Raw genomic sequence first — 25,331 nt, forward strand, 5'->3', positions numbered from 1 at the left:
AAGATCTTCTTTTCCTTGGAATTAGTACGCACTGTCCTTAAGTTTAAAATAAGTTTCACCTCGTGTAATTTTAAGTGAATGTTTGAGACATGGAATTCTGTTGTGTTTTAAGGGCCGCAGGTTGACACTATGTCAGACACAAAGTCACTGAGACACACCTAAGGTCCGCCATTATGCTTTCTATTTCAACTCTCTCTCGCTTACTTACATTCCCGGATGTAATCGTGTCCTGATACTTGTACCCAGTACACCACAAATTTCTTAAGTGGAAAGTTCTAGAAAGTTCAGTGGCTCGGTCAACAAGCCGCCAATTTTCCGCTCTGCATTTAGAGCATTTTTCAAGGCGGCCAATAAAATGATTTTCGTTTGGGAAATAAATTCTATTTTATTCAAATACTTTTTAATCCTCTGCACTTCCAACACCGTCGCCGTGAAAACCCTCTATGTATAACCACAGTACTGATAAACACAAGTCGTGTATTTTTGTTAACTTTTTTTATTATTTTTCAAAACGTTAAAAACATCATACAAAACAAACACCATTTAATTAAATGTTGCCTTTCATTTGTATGAATTCTCTTGTATAAATGCGTTGTTTACAAATATTGCAAAAAATATAAAAACTGATAATAAGACCGCAATCAAATCATCGCATATCTATACTGTTATTAATTCTCTACAGCACTGCAAAACAGCAAAAAACTAATTTACTAAACTCTATTAAAATTTATTTACCTAATATACCGGATATAATCTAATAAATCGCTACAATAAACGTCATTTAAATTTATTTTTACTTTTAAGAAGCACATTAAATTATTTTCCTATTTTTTTAAACACTATCGTTCTAACTTTTTACACGTCTATTTAAAATATACTCATTGTGTAATTGGCTATCGTTTTACAAAATTCTTATTTCTCGTTCTGTTCGAAAGACACGTCAGTTCACTAAAAGTTACAGATAAAACCACAAACGCTATGTCAAAAGTGTCAAGACAAATACTACAACAACGACGAACAAAACAGACTATAGACTGTGGTCTGGTTTTGAAACTTTCATAATACTTGGGCTTTTAACATAATCAGTGCAAAAAAATATTTATTTTAATGTGTATTTCAGATTTATAAAATCTGTAATTTATAAAATGTATTATATTATCAGAATTCAATGCTAAAGAACCTTTCTCCAGCTCTCTGGCTTCTAATTATTAAAACAGTGTTCGTGAAAACGTTCAGTCTCTGGAAGACAGCCAGCTCTCACCGCTCCCTGCAGCAAGGGGCGATGACTGGCGCGGGCATTCACAGGCTAGAAAATATTTAACAGAAATAATTATCACCTTTTTCGGGAAATTTTAAATGTTAAAACAATTTTTTTTTCAGAAAATTGTCTTCGTCAAACGCTCGCCTGTTTTGAAGTTCACAGTCAACTGGTTCTGGCATTTTTTCCCGCCGCCTGGTTCAGAGTTTATTTCTGTTGTGCAATATTTTCTTTATTGATAGATAATGTATTTAAGCAGTTTTAATTTTTTTTTTAACAATAAATAGATTCCATTTTACCGTGGCCAACAGCAACTATTGATAGTGAAGAGATGCCAAAATTGTGCAACGAGGTACACCATCATCGACGAAATCCTTTCTTTTACATTAGAAAGTTTCGTTTGTCTCTATGTCTTTGTCACGCAAAAAACGATATTTGTGTGAAGGCTGACGCGGGCCTACATTCCCCGGAATGAATCTCCCAAGCTCACTGGCTCCTTGTTTTGGGTGTAAAATAACGCGTGCTGTTTGTAAAACGTTACGATTTCCGTCAGACCGTCAAACGCGTGTTTGCCAATCACGTACCGACCACTGGGTGTCAACTCGATGGGAAAATGGCGGATTCTGAAACAAAAAAGCACATGAAATTATTATAACTGAATCGAACAGGATGGCAAAGAATCACGAGCTTTGTGCAACATATTACCCGGCGCGGGAGGGGGGGGGGGGGGGGGAGGGAGGAAGAAGAGGGGAAGGGAAGAATTTGGGTGGGGGTGGGGGTGTATTACGTACTGAGAGATTGGCCGTTTTTATACTAGAGGACGCATTATCCGTCTGGACGAACTTGGGCAAACATTTGTTGTTCGTCTGGTTATTCGTCTCTAGTATAAAGACGGGCACAAGACGCATTATCCGTCTGGACGAATTATCTTCCATTACTCGTCTTGAACGACGCAGAACGGAAAATGGTTTGTCCAGACGGATAATGCGTCCTTTGCCCGTCTTTATACTAGAGACGAATAACCAGACGAACAACAAATGTTTGCCCAAGTTCGTCCAGACGGATAATGCGTCCTCTAGTATAAAAACGGCCATTGAAGGTACAGTCGACTCCCGTTCACTCGAACCCAATTTTCCTTGAAGGTTCGAGTTATCGGGAGTCGACTGTCCTTCATTTTTCACAGGCCGAAACAAGTTTTTTGCCTTCAAGTTTGAGGGGAAACCCTATTTCGGATGAAAATTGACGAACATAACAAGGACCCACCTCCCACCTTCAACTTCCGTAGCACAGGTACCTTCGAGCATTGTTACCCCACCTTCCGTCCCCACACCCGCTCTGTCTGAATGGAGGGAGGGGGGGGGGGGGTGTAGTGCGTCAGAGTACAAGGGAGGTACAGTGAAGTAAATTGTCACAGGAGTAACGAGTTCAATAAGCTACATGTGTCAAGTTTGATGGCCGTGTTTCCTAATAAGTAGACGACTACACCTCCACATCTTTGAAACATGAATGAATTGAGACAATAATGAGCAAATACAAACCTTCCGCCATACATGACTGAGAGGACAAAAGACGCAAACTGAAAACGTAGAACAAAACATATTGATCACCCTTTGATTAGCCTCCAATTTCTCCTACAATATAAATACAGTAGACTCGCCATTTCGTAGTTGTAAACAACTAAAAAGTATCCTAGAGAAGAGTTTCTTTTTGGAATTGAATTTCACACATCCATTTGATCTATAAATTAATTCTGAAAAGCCTGACAGGAGGAATTAATAAATGTTGTATTGAACGCTACTCCAAGTACACTATCAACGTGAAAGGTAACGAAGAATATATCGACATCTAGTGTACGTTGCATCGATGAACCAACAAATGCTCAGAACTTCCGTAGAATCAAATACATGGCAAACAGTGGGGAGATTAAATATTTTGACCATAGAATGTTTTCACAGACCTTCTGAGTGCTCTCCCTTATCAAGTAATCCAGTTCTTTTGCGCTCTGTTGAAATATGAAACACAAAACTCATTATCATTCGATGCATTTTTCCCTCTTTTTCATTGGCCGAAAGCATGCCACGTGACCTGCAAATAACTGCCTACAAATAATGGTCTACTTATGCGCAATACTGTCCAACTGTGTTTTGCTGCAAATAATATTTTGCTCATGCGTATTTGAAACAACGCTCTTGCATGAAAATAGCAGATCGCTTCCCTGAGCTGTCAGAGAGTGATTTCCCAAAAATAATCACGAGAAACAAACTCGGTGATCGAATGATAAAACAATTATTGAACTCGATTGTCGCAAAATATCGTTAGTTATCAGTGTCTCGCAGATCAATTAATTGCCTTAGCCTTCGGCTTCGGCAAACAATTTATCTGCTCGCCACTGACAAACCACAATGTTTTGCTCAACCTCGTCCAAGAAATGTTAATTATCCGTTAGGAATAATCATTCCAGGAGGATTGGCGGCTTCTGCAAAGAAGCATGCAGAAATGAAAGTTGTCTTTAATAATAATAATAATAATAATAATAATAATAATAATAATAATAATAATAATAATAATACTGATGATAATGATGATGATGATATACATTTATACAGCGCAAACTTCCATATGAATATATTTAGTTGCGCTTTACAATATTAAAATTAAATGACAATAACATTGAAACTCAGAAAACTTACCCTCAGCATAAGCTCTTCGCACTTTTGACGTGACATTTTACCATAATACCACAACTCGTCACCTACAAGACAGACAAGACAACTTGAGGAAACGAGAAGGGGTGGATTTCAAAACACAAACAAAGAAACACACCAAAAATGAATGAAGAGGCTAAAAAATTGAAAGTTGTTACGAGTGTCCTACAGATTTTTCGTTTATTTGTAACAACGTGTCCCAACCAACTAGAGCAAAAAGACTTTTCTTAAACCATAACGTAGCTTACGTGTGTTCACCCCGCGTCAGGATCAGTTACATCTTTTTTTCCCGCGCTTCTCGCCGGTTTTATGATTTCCCGCGCATTCCACCGGTTACACTTTTTCCCGCATTTCAAACCGGTTACACCTTTTCCCGCGTTTCGCACCGGTTACGTCTTTTCCCGCGTTTCAAACCGGTTACATGATTTCACGGCCTTGGCACCGGTTGCATGGGGTGCTTACCATTTGTAGGAAAAATCCGGTTGGTGTAACAGTTGCATAATGCTAAGACATTTTCCGAATTCGACCGACCAACGGGATGAGATCGCGCTTACCGTTTATCTGTCAGGCGTTTCGTCCCGCGCTAGCTGAAAAAGGCCTGAAAACGGAGGATTCATTCAAATGGTAAGGAATTTTCCGCCCTTCCGTTTCGAATGGAAAAAGAAGAGTACCTCTGAAAATACTCCACAATTTCCGAACGGAATTTCCGGAAAATTACCTTACCATTTGACTTCAAACCGAAATTTCCGGAGTTTTTGGCCAAAGGGTAAGTACCCATGATTTCCCGCGCTTGGGTCGGCTTTTATATTTCGGTGTTTTTGTTTGATGTTTGGTCGGCTTCATGGAGTTCTTTGCTTTCATAGTGATTTGCAGAATTGATGACACGTTCTACTACGTGTACTTTTAGATCAGTAACAACAACAAGACAAAACAGAAAAAAAAAGACTACACCACTAGAGCATTAGCTAATAGATATTTTAGTACAAAACAACACGAGAAAGCAATATTCTTACCAAAAGAACTGTTTCTTGTTTTTTCTTTTTGATTATTATTAAGGACATCATCCTCTTCATCCTGTATTAAATCAATAAAATAAAAAGTTGAAAACCTAATGATCATTGACCAAACTTTAGCAAACCACTTGTTGATTTTAACTATTTTTATCTCGCGAGGTGCCTGATATGGGTTATACCTCTGTGGTATTGATTGAGCCCCACGCGACAGGAAATGCAAACGCCGGTATCACCAACATTCAAGATGGTAATAAGAAGTACTTCCCGACGTGTTAGAACCACAGAAATCTATTTAAAGGTTCTTGGACCTCAATGATCTCACTGAAATAAACAGGCTATTACGCTTATGACACTGACTTACCAGTGTATATGTTTTTAACTCAGAGAAATTAAGCATTCTACTTTTATGTCGGATGACAACAGGTTCCTTTTGGACAAAAGATTCATCGTATTTAAAGAAACAACTCCCAAATAACTGCAAAATCATACAGGCTTAAACGAGATTGGTGCAAGCTTTTGAACAATAAAACGAAGGAAACAACAGATTAGGGAGCAGGGATGGCGCATTGGTGAGAGCACTCGCCTCCCACCAATATGGCCTGAGTTCGATTCCTTGGTTTTGACGCCATATGTGGGTTGAGTTTGTTGTTGGTTCTCCTCCCTGTTCCAAGGGTTTTTCTCCGGGTACTCCGGTTTTTCTCCCTCCACAAAAACCAACATTCCCGGGAAACAGCGGATGAAAGAGCCACTCTGCAGAAGCCACTGAAATTCCCATTTATTTGTTTATTTACGTTTACAGTCAACTCTCGCCTTGCAGACACCTCGCAAATAAATGGCACACGTTGGACTGAAGTCAATTGCCGTTATTACGGACTCTCGCTATTAAGGACACTAACTCGCGGTCCCGAGGGTTTCCGCAATAAAGGGAGTTGACTGTCTTAATCTTAAGACTTAGGACTGTTTATTGTTTATTTATTGATATAGTTAGAATGTTAATCATTAATTGATCATGTATGTTTTTTTTTTAATTTTTTATATTCTTATATTTTTCTCGGCATATTAGCATGATTGTATTGCTAGGGGCCTAATTAGCTTCATCAACCCGAGTTGGAATAAAGTTACTTACTTACTTATTGTGTTTACTATATTACCTGCAAAGATTCCCAGAATTCCCCAGGTGTCCATCCTAGCACTCCCTCCACACTCATTTTCCACCAGCCAGACGACTGTATTTCTAACAGTTGACCCACCTCGCCTTTACGTATACATATGCACTTGCTGTTGTTAGTTGTGAAGTCTTCCTTTGCGAAGTAATATGCGCTGACTTTACCTAAAAACACATAAAATGGAGGTTCAACACGAGTGGCATATCAGAGTGCTTGCTGCCCTTTCACGTTCCTTCAGAAAGTGCAAAGCGTATCGTACGTATCATACGAAGTACACAACATATCCTATTAGAATGCTACAAGGAGGATTCACTGCGCGCATGCCAAGAAGGGAGTGTGGTGACGTAACGTTCGAGAGATCTGGGTCGGGTCGTTCGAAGCGCGATTAGCACTAATCCAGCTTAATTACCATGGCAACTTCTAGGCTTTGTTCACAGCTAACCCAGGATTGGTGCTAATCGGGCATCGAACAACTCGGCCCTGATGCAAAGTTTGTGGTTTCATACTCCAAAGGTTCGAACATTTTCCTTTACTGTCGGCGACCCAGGTTCCTTTCTACTCTAGTGGCAATAGTCTTGCTCAGTTCCTGGCAACCTCCCATACATAACGTAAAAACAAAATCCAAAAAATCCGCTTTATACGATTGCTACCAGTGCTACGCGGTCCTTACATTGTTTGAACCGAGTTTCTGAATATCATCACGACAGACTTCTTACCAGGCTTACGATGTTTTTGTGGACCACCAGGTAGTGGAGGAGCCATTTCATTAGGGGCTCCCATCAAGTCCACAGGTGTCTTTTCCAGGTCACTCCGCGGGGTCGGCACAGGTCGTTTCTGAGGCTGTGGTGCCATTGATGGCATCACTCTCTGTACACGTGGTGTAGCTTCCTCATCCTGATACGCATCATATATGTCACCAACTGACAAGGACCGCCTGGTGTCCAAACAAAAACGAAACAAGAAGCTACATAACATACCTAGATTATAGCAAAGCTAAAAAAGAATTACATTAAAAAGTGAGATTGGCTTAAGATGGCGAGGATGAAAATGGATTATAATTTTGAAAAGAGTAAACGCGAGGCTCACGGTTCAAGTTCGGCTCCGCCGATTTTCAGGGACATAGCTTTCTTGTGAAATCTAAAAGAACGACACATGCGAGGATGTGGAGAAAATCATTAAACGTCACCGTTCAACTGGAAGCCAGCATGACCAAGCAGAAATGCTTGCGCCCCGTATTTTGCAAAAACCGTCATTTTGAGAATATTTGTATTCTATATTTGCGATTATTAAAAACTGGATCATTGTATAATGCAATTCCAGGGTTTTGATTGGCTGAGCGGCCATGGTATATGAGCCATTATACCATGCCCGAGAAGTAGCGACCATAAATTGTTTTCTGGTTGCTCTTGAAAACGAAATCAGCCAGGCCTACCAATATTACTTGATTGTTTTTAATAAAACAATTATTCCACTCGCGCTTGTTGGATATGAGATGATTATAGCCAATTGGGCGCTCTATCATCTCATATCCAACGCGCGCTCGTGGAATAATTGTTAATTAGACAATTTTGGGAGTGCAGGCACTTTCTACAGTTCCAACCTTGCGTAAGATGAGTTAAACCCTCCGTTCTTCTTCAGCATTGAAGCCGGTACCCATCCCCGTCTCCTAGTTGGGTCCGTTGTGCATACAAACGCCCAGACGCCGTCTTCGGAGAGCAGCCGCACAGTTTCACCCGCTGACAGTGGCAGGTCCTCGGGCCGGTCAGCGGTTGGAGAATAATTTGTTATGGCCACGAACTGTTCTCCAGGCTATCAGGAAATAACGACAAAGAAAGACAGTGAAATTATATCCAAAGCACAGCCATGAGAGCTCTCCTCGTTCTTTTCGTCTCTTTTTAACTACACTGCTCTTGTTGGTGCACAGGAAACAACTCATGCCACAGGGCATGTCACTAAGGGACGTGGACATTTTACGACATTTTTACCTTGCCTGGGTTAGGCACTCATACAGATGACATAAGGCACTCTTTCCCCACCCACCCCCTCCCCCCACTCCGTTGTTAAAGCATAGTTACAAACTTCAAAGCACATATATGGGGGACAGTCTTCTTTAGAGATTATTACGCTAGGAATGATGGGACGTCCAATAGCAATCTCGTACCCAGAGTCTTCAGGCTTTTTGGTCAGCGGGCAACGCCGGGAAGACTCTGGGGACATCGAAAAAATTCAATTTTTTTGATTGGCTGTTCCGTAACGGTTTCCATTGTTTTACCGCAGAAATCCTGCGGTAATAAAATTCGATGTCCCCAGAGTCTTCCCGGCGTTGCCCCGCTGACCAAAAAGCCTGAAGACTCTGGGTACGAGATTGGTCCAATAGCTGATATTACTGTTGAGCCCGCGGTCAAATATCTTTTATTTTAAAAAAGGCACGCAAACGAGGCAAAAACGTCAATACAATAAGGAATAACTCCGTTACCTCGTTTGTATGTCAAATCGCTGACTACAATTCAAGATGGCATTTCAAAAACAGAACAGTTTACAGACTGAGAGGACGCAAACCCATTCTACGCGCGATCATCCAAATTGATATACTACCTAGCTGTTAGCTCCTCAAACGAGCCTTTCTAAGCGACATTATATCTTGACATGGTATCTTATCACAATTCATCAAATTTTACCAAACCACTCATCGTGAGGTAAAACAGCACTCAATATTAAACTATAAACGTTTTGTTCAGCTAAAAACGCAAATGTCCGCCATCTTGATTTCGGTCTAACACTAAAAGCACAATTAGCCTCACCCCCACCCCACCGGGGCAATACTCACTGCGTTCGTTTGGGTTTCCACTCTCAGAACATTCTGGTACTTTCGGGTTCCAAATCGACTTATTTCACCATCAGAAGCACGCATCTCAGAGGTGCGCAGTAACTGTACCCTTGGTGAATTGCTGCTTGCGGACTGTCTTAAATCCTTCACTGTTGCATAACTGGGATCATCGTCATCTCCGGACGAGTTTACGAATACTGACGGGGGTGGTGGCGGGAGGTCTGGACAGCCACTACGCTTTTGCTGAATGAACGTAAAAAAAATATATCAAATTAAAAACAAGCGATCAGGAGGGATTGAAGAGGGCCACTTGTAAACTGCTAGAGATGTTTTATGCTGCTTGAGGATTTTCTCCATGGTCTCTTAAACTTAAAAATGTAAGTAAAATATTCGTCCAGTTACCGCAAAATTTCCGAGACATGTTACTTTCGAAATCCACCATAAGAAAAAAGATGGTGGCTGTACATTTTACCACAATACCTTGCGAACCTAACACAGCCAATAGGCACAAAGAGAGCTCTTTTTTCTCGAAATTCGTCCCTGTACTAACAACATTGCGTATGCTAAGTTTGAAGTTTTCAGAACTTTTCTGTGCGTTTTCATGAGCGCTTTAAGGGATTTCGTTTGCTTAGAATTATGGTCAAAGGTACCAGTCCCACCTTTTTCGGTACGGTGGACTAGTAGCCCATTCTATCACTACCACCTCGAGGTATACGGTAGAAAAACGACGGATCTTTCAAGGTAACAATGTACATACCGATTTGCCTATTTCATCTGTGCCGTCTTCACTCATACTGCGGGCTCTTGGTCGTGCTCTAAAATGAACAAGAGAAACAAGACACGTGGAGAAACAAATCGAAATATTTTATTCAGTTATCTAATTGCTTTTTCATGAACCTCCCACCTAATTTAACAACATACATATTTTTTATTTTCGATCTTGAAAATATTGTACATTGTGCTTTTGGGCAAAGATGTTGTTTCTGTCCACCGAGCGCCATTTGACTCACGTGACTTTTTCCGCGTTATGAGAGTATTTGTTGCCATAACCTGAGTATCCCCTCCCCCTTCCCCCTCCTCTTAGAAAGGCCTGATACTCATGTTGTTGTTGCCATAGTGATCGTTCAGTGTCCAGCCACTCCACTAATTATAAGTGGTATTATAGTTTGGTAACAACATAGTGATGGCGAAGATATCTGACGGAAAACAATACATTTTTTCTAACCTCAAGTGCTTAGGAATAACTGTTGCATACTGGTGACCGGCGCCGTCACTAAAAACATAAACATGGTATGATTATTACAACACAACAATAAATACGAATTGTAGTGCTAATCTAACGAGTTCCTGTTCTATGCACTTTTTTCCATGGAATACGAATCGAGAATCTTTGCTTTTTATGTTGGGAGGAAAACTCCAGAACGCGGAACGCTCGGAGCAAGAACGAGAAGCAACACCAAACGCAACGTGAAACTGGGTGCAGTATTCGAGCCTGGTTCAGTGGAACCTCGATTAAACGAAGTGCCAAGGAACCAGGTAAACTGGTTCGTTATATTGAGGTTCTGTTCCAAACATTTTAAAAGGCTGCAGAAGAAGAAGAAGAAGAAGAAGAAGAAGAAGAAGAAGAAGAAGAAGAAGAAGAAGAAGAAGAAGAAGAAGAAGAAGAAGAAGAAGAAGAAGAAGAAGATATAGCAAGGGTTTCATTATATAGAGGTTCGTTAAATTGAGGTTCCACTGTACACATTGAGCTTACTACTGCACAATTCCTTGCTTGCTCACCAATTACACTGTCTCCGTTATACTTGAAAATTTTTCTGCTTCCTAAACACGACCTGCGTTAGCTGGAATTATGATTCAGCGCCGCAGAACTTTCTTCCGTGCATCGTCAGTATACATAAATAAACACGACTAAAAATTCCTACCTGGCATTTTCAAAATTAAACTCAGGATTTCTTTTTGTTGGGCTTGGCAGGATCTCCACAGTTGCATATTCTAGTGCGTCTTTTCAGAAAGAAAAATATGTATTTTAACTCACTTATATAGCAAGTTCGTCCGGCCGGCGATAGGAGTTAAAAAGGATTTTTGCTGTTTTCGTCACTGATTATTTTGAAGAATGGCTGATGTTGAATTTGCTATCGAATCAGTTGCTTTTTATTTTTCAAGTCATCTGTAATGTATGAAAAAGTGTAACCAATTTTTTTTCTACCCGCCTCGATTAGCTTTCGCTATATCCGAGTAGTCTTCGCCTGTACTATATGAAAAGAACTTAATAAAAATGATGATGATGATGATCATAATATTGACGCTCTAACATAAAATACGATGATTTTGCATTTTGAGTAGGTGGACAAATCTTGATTGTCAACTGAACCGAACTGAACTGAACTGATGACTTTTTTATGAGGGTAGCGCATGACAGTATGGAAACTGATAACCCAGTGGCCCTCTATAGCACAAAGACCAGACCAGCACACCGGGAACTCCATGCCCTACTCTTTGCGATTTAGTGTCTGGGTTCCTTAACGTCCCACAGGGTTATGAACACTGAAGTGTTGTGAGACGGGGTCTACAGTTTATTCAATAGAAATTACTCAGCATCAATTTGTTGTGGTGCTGTTTATCATGCCGTGCAAGGCGGTTATAACGTTTTTAGTATCCTAATATAAAGTGTGAACCTTTAAATAGACTGTCGGCAGTCTCTCTTCTGCTCGAGAATCCGTGGGGAAGAATGCAAAAGAATGAGTGAGTGCGATATTCGGGAGACGAGTCGCGCGCGCGACTCACATTCTTTCCCGCGGATTCTCGGTGAGCAAAAGACAGGCTGCTCGCAGTCTAAACTTTAAATGAAAGCTCTTCAGCAGTTTTTGTGTTTACTGAAAAGTCAGGAATTTTGAACAGTTTTCAGCGCACTCGGTGTGTGAATGGGATAAACGAAAAAACTGTGAACTCACATGGCGTGGATTTTGAGCGTAAAACCTTTGGCTTTGGAACATCATGGCCCTTGGCTCCCTCCTTCTTCATTTTTATACTCGAGTCTCTGAAAATTACAATTATTTTGTTTAAAGCAAATCAAATTCACGTTATTGATTGTAAAATAAAGGTTAAAAGTAATAACCTTCACGGAAAGTAACAAACTTCTGGTGCTAAAAGTAGCAGTTGCATGTTTTACAGTCATCGCTTAGAAATCACGGGAGAGATTCGAGAGCTGACGTTTGGAGCGTTAGCCGGCCTTCGTGAGAGCGAAGAAGGGCTAACGCAGGGCTAACGCTCGAAACGTTTCGCGTTTGCTTTGGTTTTGCATTACTACGCTCTGTGATTGGTTGAAAAAACTCGCGCCACTTTCTCAACCAATGAGAAACAAAACCAAAACCAATCGTGTTTTGGCCGCACGCGTTTTCCCGCGCTTGGCGCCAGTTACATGTATTTGCTTCGAGTTCTGATAGGCTCGTTGCGTTGTTTGCATCTTTTGCGATTGGCCACATTGGCCAGAGTAATTACTTTGGTTTTGGTTTTACGACACCGCTCTAAACCAAACATGCGTTTCTACTCCCCAACGACGCAGCACCGCAGTATCTTCAGAAACTAAAATGTAGTTACCTTCGTGGTGGCGGGTCCCTGATGCTTGCATATATGCTGGAGTATGTCGAACCCTTGGGAGAAAGAACATCAATTATGTCATCAGTATAAGGAACCCACAATACGAACTCCTGTTTATATGGCCAGATTTTAATTGTCTGTTAGTAGGTGAGATTAGCTGGCTTCGTTTAGTTTGAGTAGGTCTAACTAGCTAACTTTAAGTTTAATTTTAATCATAGATTTTGATGGCCTGTTAGTTAGTGGTGAGATTAGCTGGCTTCATAAATTAAGTTTACAAGTATGGGTCTAACTTTAAATTTAATTTTAATCATAGATTTTGATGGCCTGTAAGTGTAAGTTAGTGGTGAGATTAGTTTCATAAATTTAAATTTAACTTTCAGTTTAATTTTAACCTTAATCACAATTTTAATGTTAATTTTAAAGAAAAATCCTCCAAAATGATCTGACTATCGAGTCCAGTCAAGCGCTTACCATAGTCAGGTCTAGTCGGTCCGACCCGCGGCCATTTCGTAAACGGACAGTGTCAGTTTGTAAAGCTGGTTCAGCAGATTGAACCGGATCACCCTGTTCTTGAAGTAGGAGCTGTAGCCAGTTCTCTTGTTCCAAGGTGGAATGTAGAAAGCGCCGGAAAGTATTTGAACCAACCTGTGCAACAACAAGGCTGTCAAGAACTCTTCCGCTGAAACGAATTCAGTTTTGTTGCAGTAGATAGACCACTTAAGGGCTTGTTCGCGAGGACTGGCTTTCTGCCGTACCTTCAAGACCAGGGAGAACTAGACCTGATTTAACGCTATAGCACCCTAATTACTGTAAGTTACCCTCTAAAACGTGAATTAAGTTTTTAGCTTTTTAATTTTTTTCAATTGTTTTCTAAGTAGATTTTATTATGTTTGTTATAAGCGGGTTAGAACTGTTGGTAAAGTGTATTTGATCAGCTTGACAAAAATATGTGCTTAAATAATTATAACAATTGTTATGAAACTTTTCACTTGATGTCACTAGTCATGAATGATGTGCTAAAGAATGACCATTCAAATGAAATACTGAAGAGTTAATTCCTGTTGTACAAGGTCGTAATTGTAAAATTTTGTGTAAGATTCTGTGGGTGTATAAATTCTTGCTAAATGTGACTATTCGTATGAAACGTACTGAGCATACAGTACTTAACAAGCAGGGGTCGTGTTGCGAGTAGTTTAACATGCTATGGAAGTTTTTTTAAAAGTTAAAACTTTTGAGCCTGACAATTATAATCCTTTAGCGTGACCATTCAAATAAAACCTACTGAGCATCAATAAGCTGGTGCTGTTTATCTATTGTACTGTAAATCGTTTATTTAAAGTTAGTGTGATCATTCAAATGTATGCTCAGTTAATCTGAATACTCTTATGGACGGTGCCTACTAATACCGAAGTATTTTTGTGTGGTTTATGACTATGCGGGGAAAGCAGATCTTAGCAAGGGCTATTGGAATCCAAAATAAAAATTGGGGGTAACCATGCATTTTTCATAGATAACTAAGCAATAATATCTCTAAAAACCGCCAAAATATAAAGCAATGTATGGGATTTTTTCCTTAATCGAAGCTTAATTATCTCTGAAAAATGCATGGTTACCCCCAATTTTCTTATGAGATACCAAAATCATTTGCTAAGTTCTGCTTTCTCCGTATAGTTTTAAACCGCGCAAAAATATTCCTGTATTAGTAGGCACCACTCATAGGAAACCCGAGTATCTCGAGATGTGCAGAACGTATGTGCAGTAACAATAGTAGGCACCGTCCTTATGTATGCTGTACAGGGTGGCTCTAACTTTTGGGTCTGGGGAGGTGCTGTCTATTATGCGGTACAAGTTGGCACTAACTTTTGTGTCTGTGGATTAAATCCTGAAGTGACCATTCAAATGAAAGCTACTGAGTAGTACTTTCCTGTAGTGTTGTTTATTATGCTGTACAAGTTGGCTTTAACTTTTGAGTCTGTGAAGCAAATCCTGAAGTATGAAAGAAATCCTGAAGAGAAAGCTGCTGACCAGAAATTTTTCTGTGGCACAGTGTTAGTCCCGTGTGTTAATTCAGTTACAAAAAAGTGTTTTTAACATATTATTTTTTCCTTATCTGATCGAAATTAAACTATTAGGCATTCCTAAAAGAAACGAAAGGGAAAAGATCTATTAAGAACAGAGAACTGCTGACTCACCCTTTTCCTTTGCTCCTCTGTCATGAATGGATCCATATTGTCATGTCTGGGTTTTGGAGTCAAGTTTGATCCAGGTGTGAGACCAACTTCACCCTTCAGCCTGACAATTAATCAAAAAAGTTCTTGATATGCAGAAGTCTTTAAATTCAAACAAACTGAAATCTTTGTCTGAAATTTGTTGTCTGTCTGTTCTTTCTCAGATAAGCATTTCTTTTTCAGTTTTCAGGAGTAAATTTTTGTTACAAACTTAGAATTAACCTGTTAATATAATACTGACCAGCATCTAATTTCTCCTTACAGAGTCACGACTGGATCAAACATGGAGGTTATGAGAATATAGGAAATGATCACTTTAGATAAATATATTAAAACTTGATTATAAAGTGGCACTGAATGTCTGGAAGAGGGCATAAATGCTATATAATAATGCAGGAGCTTACACATAGTAAAGCTGGTTTTTGGACATAAAATTCAAGGAGTATTCAAGCACTAAAAACTGACTTTTGAAGGAGCTTTGTCTTGCACTATGTTTCAAAAAGTTTTCATCGGTCAATAGCAACTTTAAAAAAGCTCCCCTGGATATAATCTATCCCCGATTTTGAAATCTGACTCAATCCCTAAATTACTTTGATACAATCGTACATTATTTCCCATCCAAACAAAAATTCAAGGAGTTTTCATTATTTTCAAGCTTTTTCATCAAAAATTCTCCTTTTCAAGGGCTTTTCAAGCGCCCTTGAAATCTAAAATTAAATTCCAGTGCTTTTCAAGGACTTCAAGGAGTAACACGAACCCAGGTTAAAGGCAAATTCCCAAAAGTGGAAGATAAAAATATTTAACTTCTTTTGGCCAGTGGTTTAAACTGAAACAGATGTGAGTGAACACAGTGTCTCGTTTATTTTCCAAAGAGATTAAAATTCATCTAAGGGAATTTCAATTAATATTTTGCCATTAAAAGCAGTCATGATGCAGGCATAAATTGAAAGCTTAATTATTATTGGAAACATCAAAAAGTTAAAAGTAATATGCAGTAATTTTCATAATGGAATGGTGTATGTGGAAAATATTTTTGTGGGAAATTTGTCACAGAGTTCTAATGTATCATAAAAAGGACTAACACAAAGAATTGTTACTGCGTGTAATAATGTATGTGGCACATTAATAAGGTAGAAGAAGAAAGAAAGTTTTTATTTGCTCTCTGAAGCTAATGACAATTTTGCCATTATAGTACGTACTGTTTAAATGAAAGAAATAAATTTACATTATTTTTAATTGCAATAATGTATTATTAGAGCCTGGGGGCTAAGTTAACTGGGAAGTTTTCTAGTTAGCCTCCAGCCTTTTATGACACTGTGAATTGGAAAAGCACTGGTCTCCTGATAATAATAATTAGTGCGGAGAAAACTTTATTATTACCTAATTTTCCACCAGCCAAGGTTACTAGTCGCCAGAACTTCCACTTCATCACCAGCCCTGTAGCTAAGTTCATCCTCACTCCTAGCCGTGTATGACTCAATGGCTATCCAGTAGCCTGAAATAAAAATAAAACAAGGCAAGAAGAATGCGACTTTTTCCAACAAAAGTAGATATTTTGGCATTTAAATCTTTTGATTCTAACCAGCATCTAAATTCTCTTTACAATATCACTGCTTGAGCAAACAAACAGGTTATGAGAGTACAGGAAACAATCACCAGTGATTAACATATCTTGAATCCTTCAACTAGTACCATAAGGAATATATGGAAAAGTCACTTGGGAGAAATTAATGCATGTTGATGATGATAACAATAACAATAACAATAACAATAACAATAACAATAACAATAACAATAACAATAATAATAATAATAATAAAAATAATAAAAGTAATAATAAGAATAATAATGATGATGATGATGATGATGATGGTGATGACGATGGTAATGATGATAATGATATTCAAATTAATGATTAAATTAAATTGGGACTTAGAAGGTTAAAAGATGATCAGCGGCTGCATGCTCATAAGAGATTTTCAAAGGAAACTTTAAAGATATTATAAAAACAACTATCAACTGGTGGACTGTATTTAAGTTTTTATTATCAGCGCACACGTGCATAAAACTAATTGTTCATCTTGATTCAAGTTTTAGTATAAACACTGTCAAAAACTCTATGTATTAATTCTTATTTAATGTCTAGTGAGAATTATGGCAAAGAATCATGATAAACTTGAATTTAAATATACTGTATAAATTTGCCTAAAAACAACAGTATGTCTTATCATGAAATCCTTCAAGGTGCTCAGTAATAGGCTCCCATGCAGACGTTCTTTGGCTTGTCACGTCAGCGTGATGTTTGAAGAGCCAAACAACATCTGCAAGTCTACTATTATAGTAGCTTCACCTGTGGCAACCTTGAAGTCTGTTGTTTCTTTCACCCATCGTAACATAAAAACATGCAACTTACGATCATCATCCTCAACATCTCTCCATTCCTCTTCTTCTATCCTATGACCAGCATCTATTGGTTCAAGAAAAGTTGCTGGTGCAAAGCCATGGTCACCTCGGGAATTTGCCACAAGCCACCAACCTAAAGTAAACCACCACACTCAATTTAAACTTAATCAAAGGAACATCAACACAAACAGTGGAAATGCTCTGATCAATAAATGATAACAAAATATGGCCGGATAGCAATTCAGTAGGGGAAGGGGGGTAGCTAAGGATCAAAAGAGGAGCAAAGGTTGTCTAATGTTTTACCCTCTATTGTTTTACCCCTAATGTAGGTACTATTAACACTTTGACACATAATTTAAGTATTTTGTGTCATATATTTTTCTTGGTAATTTGTTTACCTAGCTAGCTAAAAGGTACTGGGATAACTAGATTAAACACTCCAGGTAGTTTTTTTCTCTAAATTTTGTGCAGAAACCACTGTCACTTTAACATGAGATGAGGGCCCTGGCAGGAAAATCATACTGATTGACCAACCTGCCAACTATAATAATTAATAAAAAGAATCACAAAAATAACTTGAAAGTATTGTAATGATTAGCCAAAGAGGCCCTCCTGAGTTTCAGATTGTCCCACATCTTATGTTACTTAACCATACTAAATAAGGACACATTTCACCGAATATAGAATAATAGACATTTAATATTGTTACTCTTTGAAACAATGCACAATATCCTACAACTAGATTTTTATAGTACTAATTATACAAACCTGTGTTATTTTTTTCAATGACTGTTACCACCTCATTTTCTTTCAGGCTCATTTCTCCCCGGCCGCTGCTACTGAATCCTGCCACTGACTGGTATCTCTCAACGACCTGCTCATCATTTCTTGTAGGTGATGTTGTTAACTTGCTAATTTTAGAGAAACAGTGAAAAACATCAGTATTAAAAAAATTAGAGGCACAGTATTCATGGAAAACAGGCATTTTTAAGTAAATTATATAACATAATATGTAATAATAGCAATTAGATTTTTGTATTGATGTATTGCATTGTATTTTGTTTCAAAGTCCTGACTGAATTTGACTGTGGGTAAATAAAGGTTACTTAATTACTAACGTACTTGATTACTTAATCCAGGGAAGGCAGTGATATTTTGATTTTTAATTATATAAGTGAACAATTAAATTGTCTTTTGATTGATCTGGGTAAGTGGCTCTAAGGCTAAAAGTGACAAGCCAATTTTAGGGTTATTTTGGGTTTGAAATTCAACCCATTCTAATTAAAAAAATACTTATTATAAACAATTCCATGAAAGCTCACCCTTTCTCAACATCATTTCTTGACAACCCATCTGTGGCCCATCGACTGAAGAATGCAAGAACAATTTCAGACTGAGCCACAACAGGAGGCAGCTGGATCACTTTCTAAAAAGAATGACAAGTAACCATTATCAGCCAAAAGTTCAACAAATTTTGATGTTAATTGATTATAACCTCTTTTAAAGGAATTAGATAATTTAACAAGTGTACTAGCAGTATAATAATTTTAAGTATATGAAAGAAAGGAAAATAAGTTTATTAAAATTATTTTAATTAAAAAACGATTCAAGATGAAATAATACAAAGGGCATTGATAACATTATTCATAGTAACAAAATAACATTGGTAGCTAACTGAAAAAATTTAATTTGAATAAATAAAAAAAAGGTGAGATATACTACTACTACCACTAATAATAATAATAATAATAATAATGATGATGATGATGATGATGATGATGATGATGATGATGATGATGATGATGATAATAATCCCATTAAGTGAATATCTTATGTCTCATGAATCTTTCATGCTGATCATTGATCATACAAGAAAGTAATATACAGGCAAGCAATGATCATGGAATTATTTTTCTTGGGTCACACTAAAATGTGCCCAAGATAATTCAATATTCTCTGAACAAACCTGCAATATATTAATATTTTCACACCATGCAGGATGTGGCGACCGACTTAAATTTTTTTACTGTTTGAGTAAGAAAATTTTAAACTTTTAATTTAAAATATTCTTGACTAGCGAATATCTGTTTGGTAAAGTATCATCGATATTCAGTAATTCAATATTAAGTGGTCATGAGTACCAATAAATATCAAAATACTTAATTTACCTGGCAGAAGTCTTCAACATGTTTACATTGTTTCTTTGAAAATGCTCCAAAAAGCATCCCACCAGCAAAACGAGTAACTTCATTTGGAAAAAATGGAAGAAAAAAAGGCAAAAAACAGGAGCTAAATTATTAAATAAAAGACAAACCAACAGTTAACACACAAATACAAAATAAACATGAAAATACTATATTGCTATTGACGTGTAAGTATTGGCTTTCTGCTCCTACTTCTCACCGCCTCACAATTCGATGAGTTTTTCTGTCTCTCTTCACCACCTCCCTACCCTAAGAGCTCACCTCACACAGGGATACTTGGGGGAGGATTTTCAATTCCAATGTGAAACAGTTATTTAAACTAAAATGCCAGCGATGACCAAATTAACTTGCAATTTAATGCTGTTAGGAGATGTTAGGAGCCCAACATGTGAAGTGTTAGCTGGTGCTGTTGCAAAAAAAATAGGTGGCCAGAGCATTTTATTGGGCGCCCCAGGCTACCGGGCTCCTGTTAAGCAGCAGCCTTGAAAGCTAATTAACATTAATGAATTATTAGTTAACTACTAATTCATTGTTACTAATTACTATAAATAGCAGTAGAATCACCATTTTGGACGTCTGGAATAGCATATAGATTTTAACCATTTTGGTCTAAATTTAGTCTGAAAACAGGATGGAATTACAGAAACGGGTATGCATGGATTCTAGAGCCCGCGTCTGAAAATGGGTACTGAAAATTACATAGTTTGGTCTGAAATAGGGTCAGAGCTTGGAAAACCGAGGCAAACACCCACACCAAAAATTCTGAGGAGTACCCCCCCCCCCTCCAGGGAACTCTATACTTCTGCTCTATGAATACAAAGCCTTCCTCCTATTTATTCTCAGGCCTAAAGAAGAGGGGGGATATTAGAGAATGGAGGTTTATTTTACAAATCACATTTAAGTCTTGAACAAAACTTAACGCATTAACTTTTCCAAAATGTTACCACACATGACTAACTGAAATATACCACTAATGAACAGGTGTATTAAATAAAACAATACTTAATTTATTATGTTAGCTTATACATAGCACAACAATAGTTCTGCATTGAAGACCAAGTTTTGCTATGGACAAACTAACTGATGCCTTACGACCATTGGTTTACTTGAGTTTTGAAGTACTAATTCATCTGTTTTTTCTACCAAGAGAAGGGGATGGAGGGGGGGGGGGGGGGAATAGGAGGGAGGGAGCTAACTAGAGAGAGCGGCTCCCTAAATCTCATCTCCAGAAAAGGGCCCAAACAGGGGGTTTATAGAGTTTTCAAGGCTAGCCCACTGAGATCATCGACATATTCTTTATTTAAACACAATGTCATATCAAAATTGGTCTTCCTATCAGCTTTTTTAAAAAATATACATGAAAGGCATTTAAATGAAACTACACAATAATACTAAGTGTAAACTTTTAGAAACTCCTCTGCTTTATTTAGTAAAACTGTCACAAAAATTCCTTTCAAGAAAGTATTTAACTAATGTTACTATTTAAGATAACCTTGTCATTTAGAGATGTTTTAAAATCATATATAGATTTGGTCAAGCCTGTCTTATCTTTACAGGGATCTTGTTTCAAAAGACAGACCCCCAGTAATACAGGCTGGCTAAGGCCAGCTTTTGCAGCCTTGGTTCTTGGTGGGGAGAATTTCTTACAAAATAATATAATTTTTAAGAACTATAATTTGATTGAGGTGAGACACCCAAATACTCAAAGGATTGATTTTTTTTTCAGATTTTACTGGACTAAATTTTTTAATATTTTCTCTTTGCACAATGTAACATAAGCTGAAATTCACAAATCTTCTTACCAGGCAACTCTGGTATTGAAATACCAAAATTGTGTCTTTCCTGGAAAAGATTTTTCAAGCCAGCCTGTAGACAAAATAATAAGAATAAAAAAAATGATCAATGAATAAATTACAATTTTATAAATAAATTCTTCAAAAGTCAAATGTACCCCTTGGGTTGACACTAAGAGGTGCAGACTTACTCTTACAACATGTTCATTTCTTTTCACAGCTGCAAGTACACTGACCAGTTTAGAGCAACCAAAGGGAACCCTCTTCATACATGATATCTTCTACTGGTTTCGTTTCTGTTTATGGGTCAATTGATGCCAATTATCCCAATTCAATAATTGCAAGAAAATGGTGTAATACTTGAAGATCACCATGGGGTGCTATGTCAGAAAAATTTGAGAACTTTTTGTTTATTTAAGCTTTCTTTATTAACTTTTTGATAAAAACATCGTCCATTTGTAACCTTGAAATGACAGATCCAATACGACCAAAAGACTCAAGAAACCAAGGATTACGCAAATATGCTTGACATTCACAAATGTCACCTGAAGTCAATAAATTTATTAGTTTCTCGTTAAAGTTTTACTTTGTGCCAATTAAAATCATTCAAGCCATTCTCTCTACCAAAATAGAATTCTACGGAAAACGGGGGGAGAGAAGGAATTCCGGACCTACTAATGACGTTAAAACGAGGAAATACATTCTTTTGGGCAGAAGTTAAAAATAATCTTTTTGTGCCATTTCTGGTGATAAATTAATAATAAATCGTTTGTAGTTAATATTAAGGTAAACAATTTATATACACGTATTAAGGATAAATATACTCACTATATGTTATTTTGTGCCAAACGGCAGAAGCAATAAAATATAACATTCGAACGATCGATCAATATAAAGTCGACATCTCTATTTTTCCTTTGTGAGCTATTTGAAGGCTCCAAGCTTGTCGCGATACGAATTGTCTTCATTCCAAAGTAAACAAAGGCCAACGGCCTCAAAATGTGAAGTGCGGATCTGTAGATTTGACCCACTTAACTTCTTAACCATGATTTAAACATTTGAATTCCGCCACCCTACCTGCAAGTCAAAGAACATGCTGTACCGACGGAATATGTTATATTGGCTTTCGTCCGCCCATCTTACTTTCAACGCATATTCCTAGAAAGAAACGGGAAAAAACATGAAACACCTTCAAATTTCTCTTCCAGAAATGTGTTTCCATGTTACTGAGACTACAGGAGATGCGATTACTGTCGAACTACAAGAAAAACAAGCCAAAATAGCACGTGAAAACATACGCACATAATTCTTCCCAGAGGAATCTTTGGTCCTTCGTTTCTCTACGTCAACCACTTTCACCTCCGCAATAGCGGATTTCTCGTTGGTCGGTGAATGCCTCATCGCGGCAAATTCGAACGATCTCCCTTATTTTTTGATGTGAGCTTGTTTAAAGTTGTTTATACCCCCGCAAGGAGACCTCATTCATTCCGCGCCACGGTACAGTGAAGTTCGTGTGCGCGGGTTGTGTGACCCCAACCTTTCGGGCGGAAGCTAACGTGAGTCGGTCAGTATTGCCTGTTGAATAAAATATAACACCTAATGCAAACGCAAAGCTATATTTAGTTAACCCAGTCACTTGAAATGAAATAATAACAGCACTTTGTCCAGGGGAACAATTTTCCCGCTTAAGTAACCACAAACGATCTCTTTTGAGGAATTTTAGCTAATGATTTCGTGATAACTCACGTATCGTGACGTGACGTCACTATGACGATTCTAATGCTTAATTTTACGGATCAACAAAACTCGGATAACGTCAGAATACTGCAGAGTATCAAAAGAATTGCAAAGCAAGTAATATTGGACGTGCTGTGTCATGCAAATTGTAAATTCTTTAGGTCAATTAAGATCGGACTGCACGAATTATAACAACCTTTTACGGTAGCTCACGAAACGCCAATTTACGGTATGCGAAAAGAACAAAAAAAAAAAACAACAAAAAAAAAAAAACGCGGAAACCGTGCCTGCCAACTGACAACATCTCCGTTGACATAGCTACATTTGAAAACACAGATAAATAGGAAATATGCAACAGCTCACTCACGTCAAAATCTCTGGCTGGTCCACGTAAAACTGAGAAAAGTTGTGAATTTAAATTTTGTATTTTATATGATACTTTAATTAAAATTTTAAACGTGCCATTCATGTAAGTCGGCAGCTACAATTTTTATGCAACGACTTTTCGTAACAATTCACAGCCGTACTAGTTGATAATTCTTGTGTAAGGAAATTTCCAACGCGTACGGTGTCAAGCTGTTTTGCCAACTTCATTTTTATGAATTGTCGTGTCTGTTGCTGCGCTATACGGTAACAGACTCGTGCCCAGTCGTCTCAGTATTGATGGGGAAGGATAACGTGACCGAAGGGAGCGCGAGGGGTGATGGGAAGCAGGAAAAATGCAAAAAATATATATATATATATATATATATATGTCTTTTTTTTTGGGGGGGGGGGGGGGGCAGCTACTATTAGAGTTATCTTCATAGAGTTACAGCGTGGAGTGAGAGTTGCAAAATCCTGAATTCAAGATTTTGGCCGTCCAAAATCTCGAATTCAGCATTTTGGCCGGCCAAAATCTTGAATTCAGCATTTTGACAGTCCAAAATCTTGAATTCAGGATTTTGGCAGTACAAAATCTTGAATTCGGGATTTTGGCCGTCCAAAATCTCGAATCCAGGATTTTGGCCGTCCAAAATCTTAAATTCAGCATTTTGGCAGTCGTTAACTCTAACTCTAAGTCATAACTCTACTGAAATAACTCTATTGCTAGTCGACCTCTATTTTTGGTTGAATATTTTTGCACTTTCTTCCTTTCCATAACCCTTCGCGCTCGAAGAGACGATTCCAACAGTGCCCATTACATTTTGGGTAACAAACGAATTCCCGCCAACTTGGCGAAGTTCGCGCAAACCCGCGCTACGTAAAGGAAGCCTGATAATGACTCTCTCCAGGCCAAACCGCGTTTCAACCCAAAACGGTAGGAAGTCAGAAAGTGTTCTACCGGGACACCTCAACCAAATCCGGTTTAGGTTGAAACGGTTGGCCCCAATAGAACACGTCCTTACTTCTAACCTAACCGTAAAAAGAAATATTGGGGTAAATAGGGTCTCTTAATGTCAAAGAATATTGTTATGTAAACATCTTAAGGTGTCCAACCCCCGGAGAGTGCAAGAGATTCACTGCCCTCCTCATTGAGCCCTCCATTTTCTTACTTGCGTTCACCATTTTCCAATTAAAAATCAATAATGATAATTATTATCATCAAAACAATACGCTTTCAGCCTAAAGGGCTCTTTCGGTGTCATCGGCAGACAGCTCTAAGTTTCCTCATTTTCTCGAGCAACGAAAAAAGTCTTACTTTGAAATAAGTAGACTGGCATTGGCTCAAATTAAACAAACCAGACTGACACTTTTGTGAACAATTTAATACAACAGTAACGTTGCCACTCTTATACTTAGGGCTTCTTCTACAAAAATAGAAATGTTCCGAGTGATAATACTTTTCAATAGGAAAAATTAATCAACATTATCAACTGAATTTCACATAATATTGCTATACCAATTACACAACAAATCCGAAATCTCTCTCTTAACTGAAATATAGCTTTTGATCGGTTTCTGTGATGGAAAACATGTTCCATCCTCAAGCATGCAACAAACGCAACAGCACCGAGCTAAACGGCTCTGAACTGTATGAAAGCTATTGCTGTAACAAACTAAAACTAGTAACAACATGACTGCCGTCTTATTTTGTCAAGACGTTAGAACGCATCTGCGGTTGCGTTTAAAGGAAGAACAGCTTGTCTTCAAGCTCAGGGCTAGGTTTCTGGTGGAGTGACTGGCCAACAAGGAATGCCAGTTTGTGGGCATACTGGCATGGTGCTGGTACACGGACGGTCCCCTGGAAAGAGACAATTAAAATATTATTATTGTTATTGCATTGCCATATCAGCATTTAAATAATAATAATAATAATAATAATAATAATAATAATAATAATAATAATAATAATAATAATAATAATAATAGTGTCAATAACAAAATGCCTGAATATGATTGGTTCTTAACAACCCATAT

At 38.0% G+C, this 25,331-nt stretch overlaps 2 protein-coding genes across 4 annotated transcripts in view; both read right to left on the reverse strand.

Annotated features, from left to right (window-relative positions):
- Positions 1-1,533: 1,533 nt before the first annotated feature.
- On the reverse strand, positions 1,534-22,730 carry LOC146461399 (uncharacterized). Of its 2 annotated transcripts, XM_085086801.1 has the most exons (24): positions 22,497-22,730; positions 22,272-22,352; positions 21,204-21,267; positions 19,366-19,442; positions 18,520-18,623; positions 17,966-18,108; positions 17,208-17,330; positions 16,175-16,289; positions 14,759-14,858; positions 13,038-13,211; positions 12,567-12,619; positions 11,921-12,006; positions 10,892-10,970; positions 10,195-10,242; positions 9,727-9,784; positions 8,970-9,212; positions 7,743-7,951; positions 6,859-7,076; positions 6,128-6,306; positions 4,977-5,037; positions 3,949-4,010; positions 3,216-3,260; positions 2,797-2,834; positions 1,571-1,881 (listed from the first exon to the last, which is right to left on the reverse strand). In XM_085086801.1, the coding sequence occupies exons 1-24, from the start codon at positions 22,593-22,595 to the stop codon at positions 1,716-1,718; spliced, it is 2,625 nt and encodes an 874-aa protein (XP_084942927.1). In that variant the 5' UTR covers positions 22,596-22,730; the 3' UTR covers positions 1,571-1,715. The 2 variants fall into 2 exon arrangements, with proteins under 2 accessions (XP_084942928.1, XP_084942927.1); XM_085086802.1 differs by lacking the exon at positions 13,038-13,211 and having other exon boundaries at positions 1,534-1,881; positions 22,497-22,729.
- Positions 22,731-24,658: 1,928 nt separating this feature from the next.
- Positions 24,659-25,331, reverse strand: part of LOC146461400 (piwi-like protein 1) — a 32,502-nt gene continuing 31,829 nt past the window's right edge. For both annotated transcript variants that reach the window (XM_085086905.1, XM_085086906.1), the window contains exon 19: positions 24,659-25,155. In XM_085086905.1, the coding sequence (XP_084943031.1) occupies positions 25,039-25,155 (117 nt within the window). In that variant the 3' untranslated portion in view covers positions 24,659-25,038. The remainder of the gene's footprint in view (positions 25,156-25,331) is intronic.

Source organism: Pavona decussata, unplaced genomic scaffold (genome assembly GCF_977016875.1).
Source record: "Pavona decussata unplaced genomic scaffold, jaPavDecu1.1 SCAFFOLD_198, whole genome shotgun sequence".
NCBI lineage: Eukaryota > Metazoa > Cnidaria > Anthozoa > Scleractinia > Agariciidae > Pavona > Pavona decussata.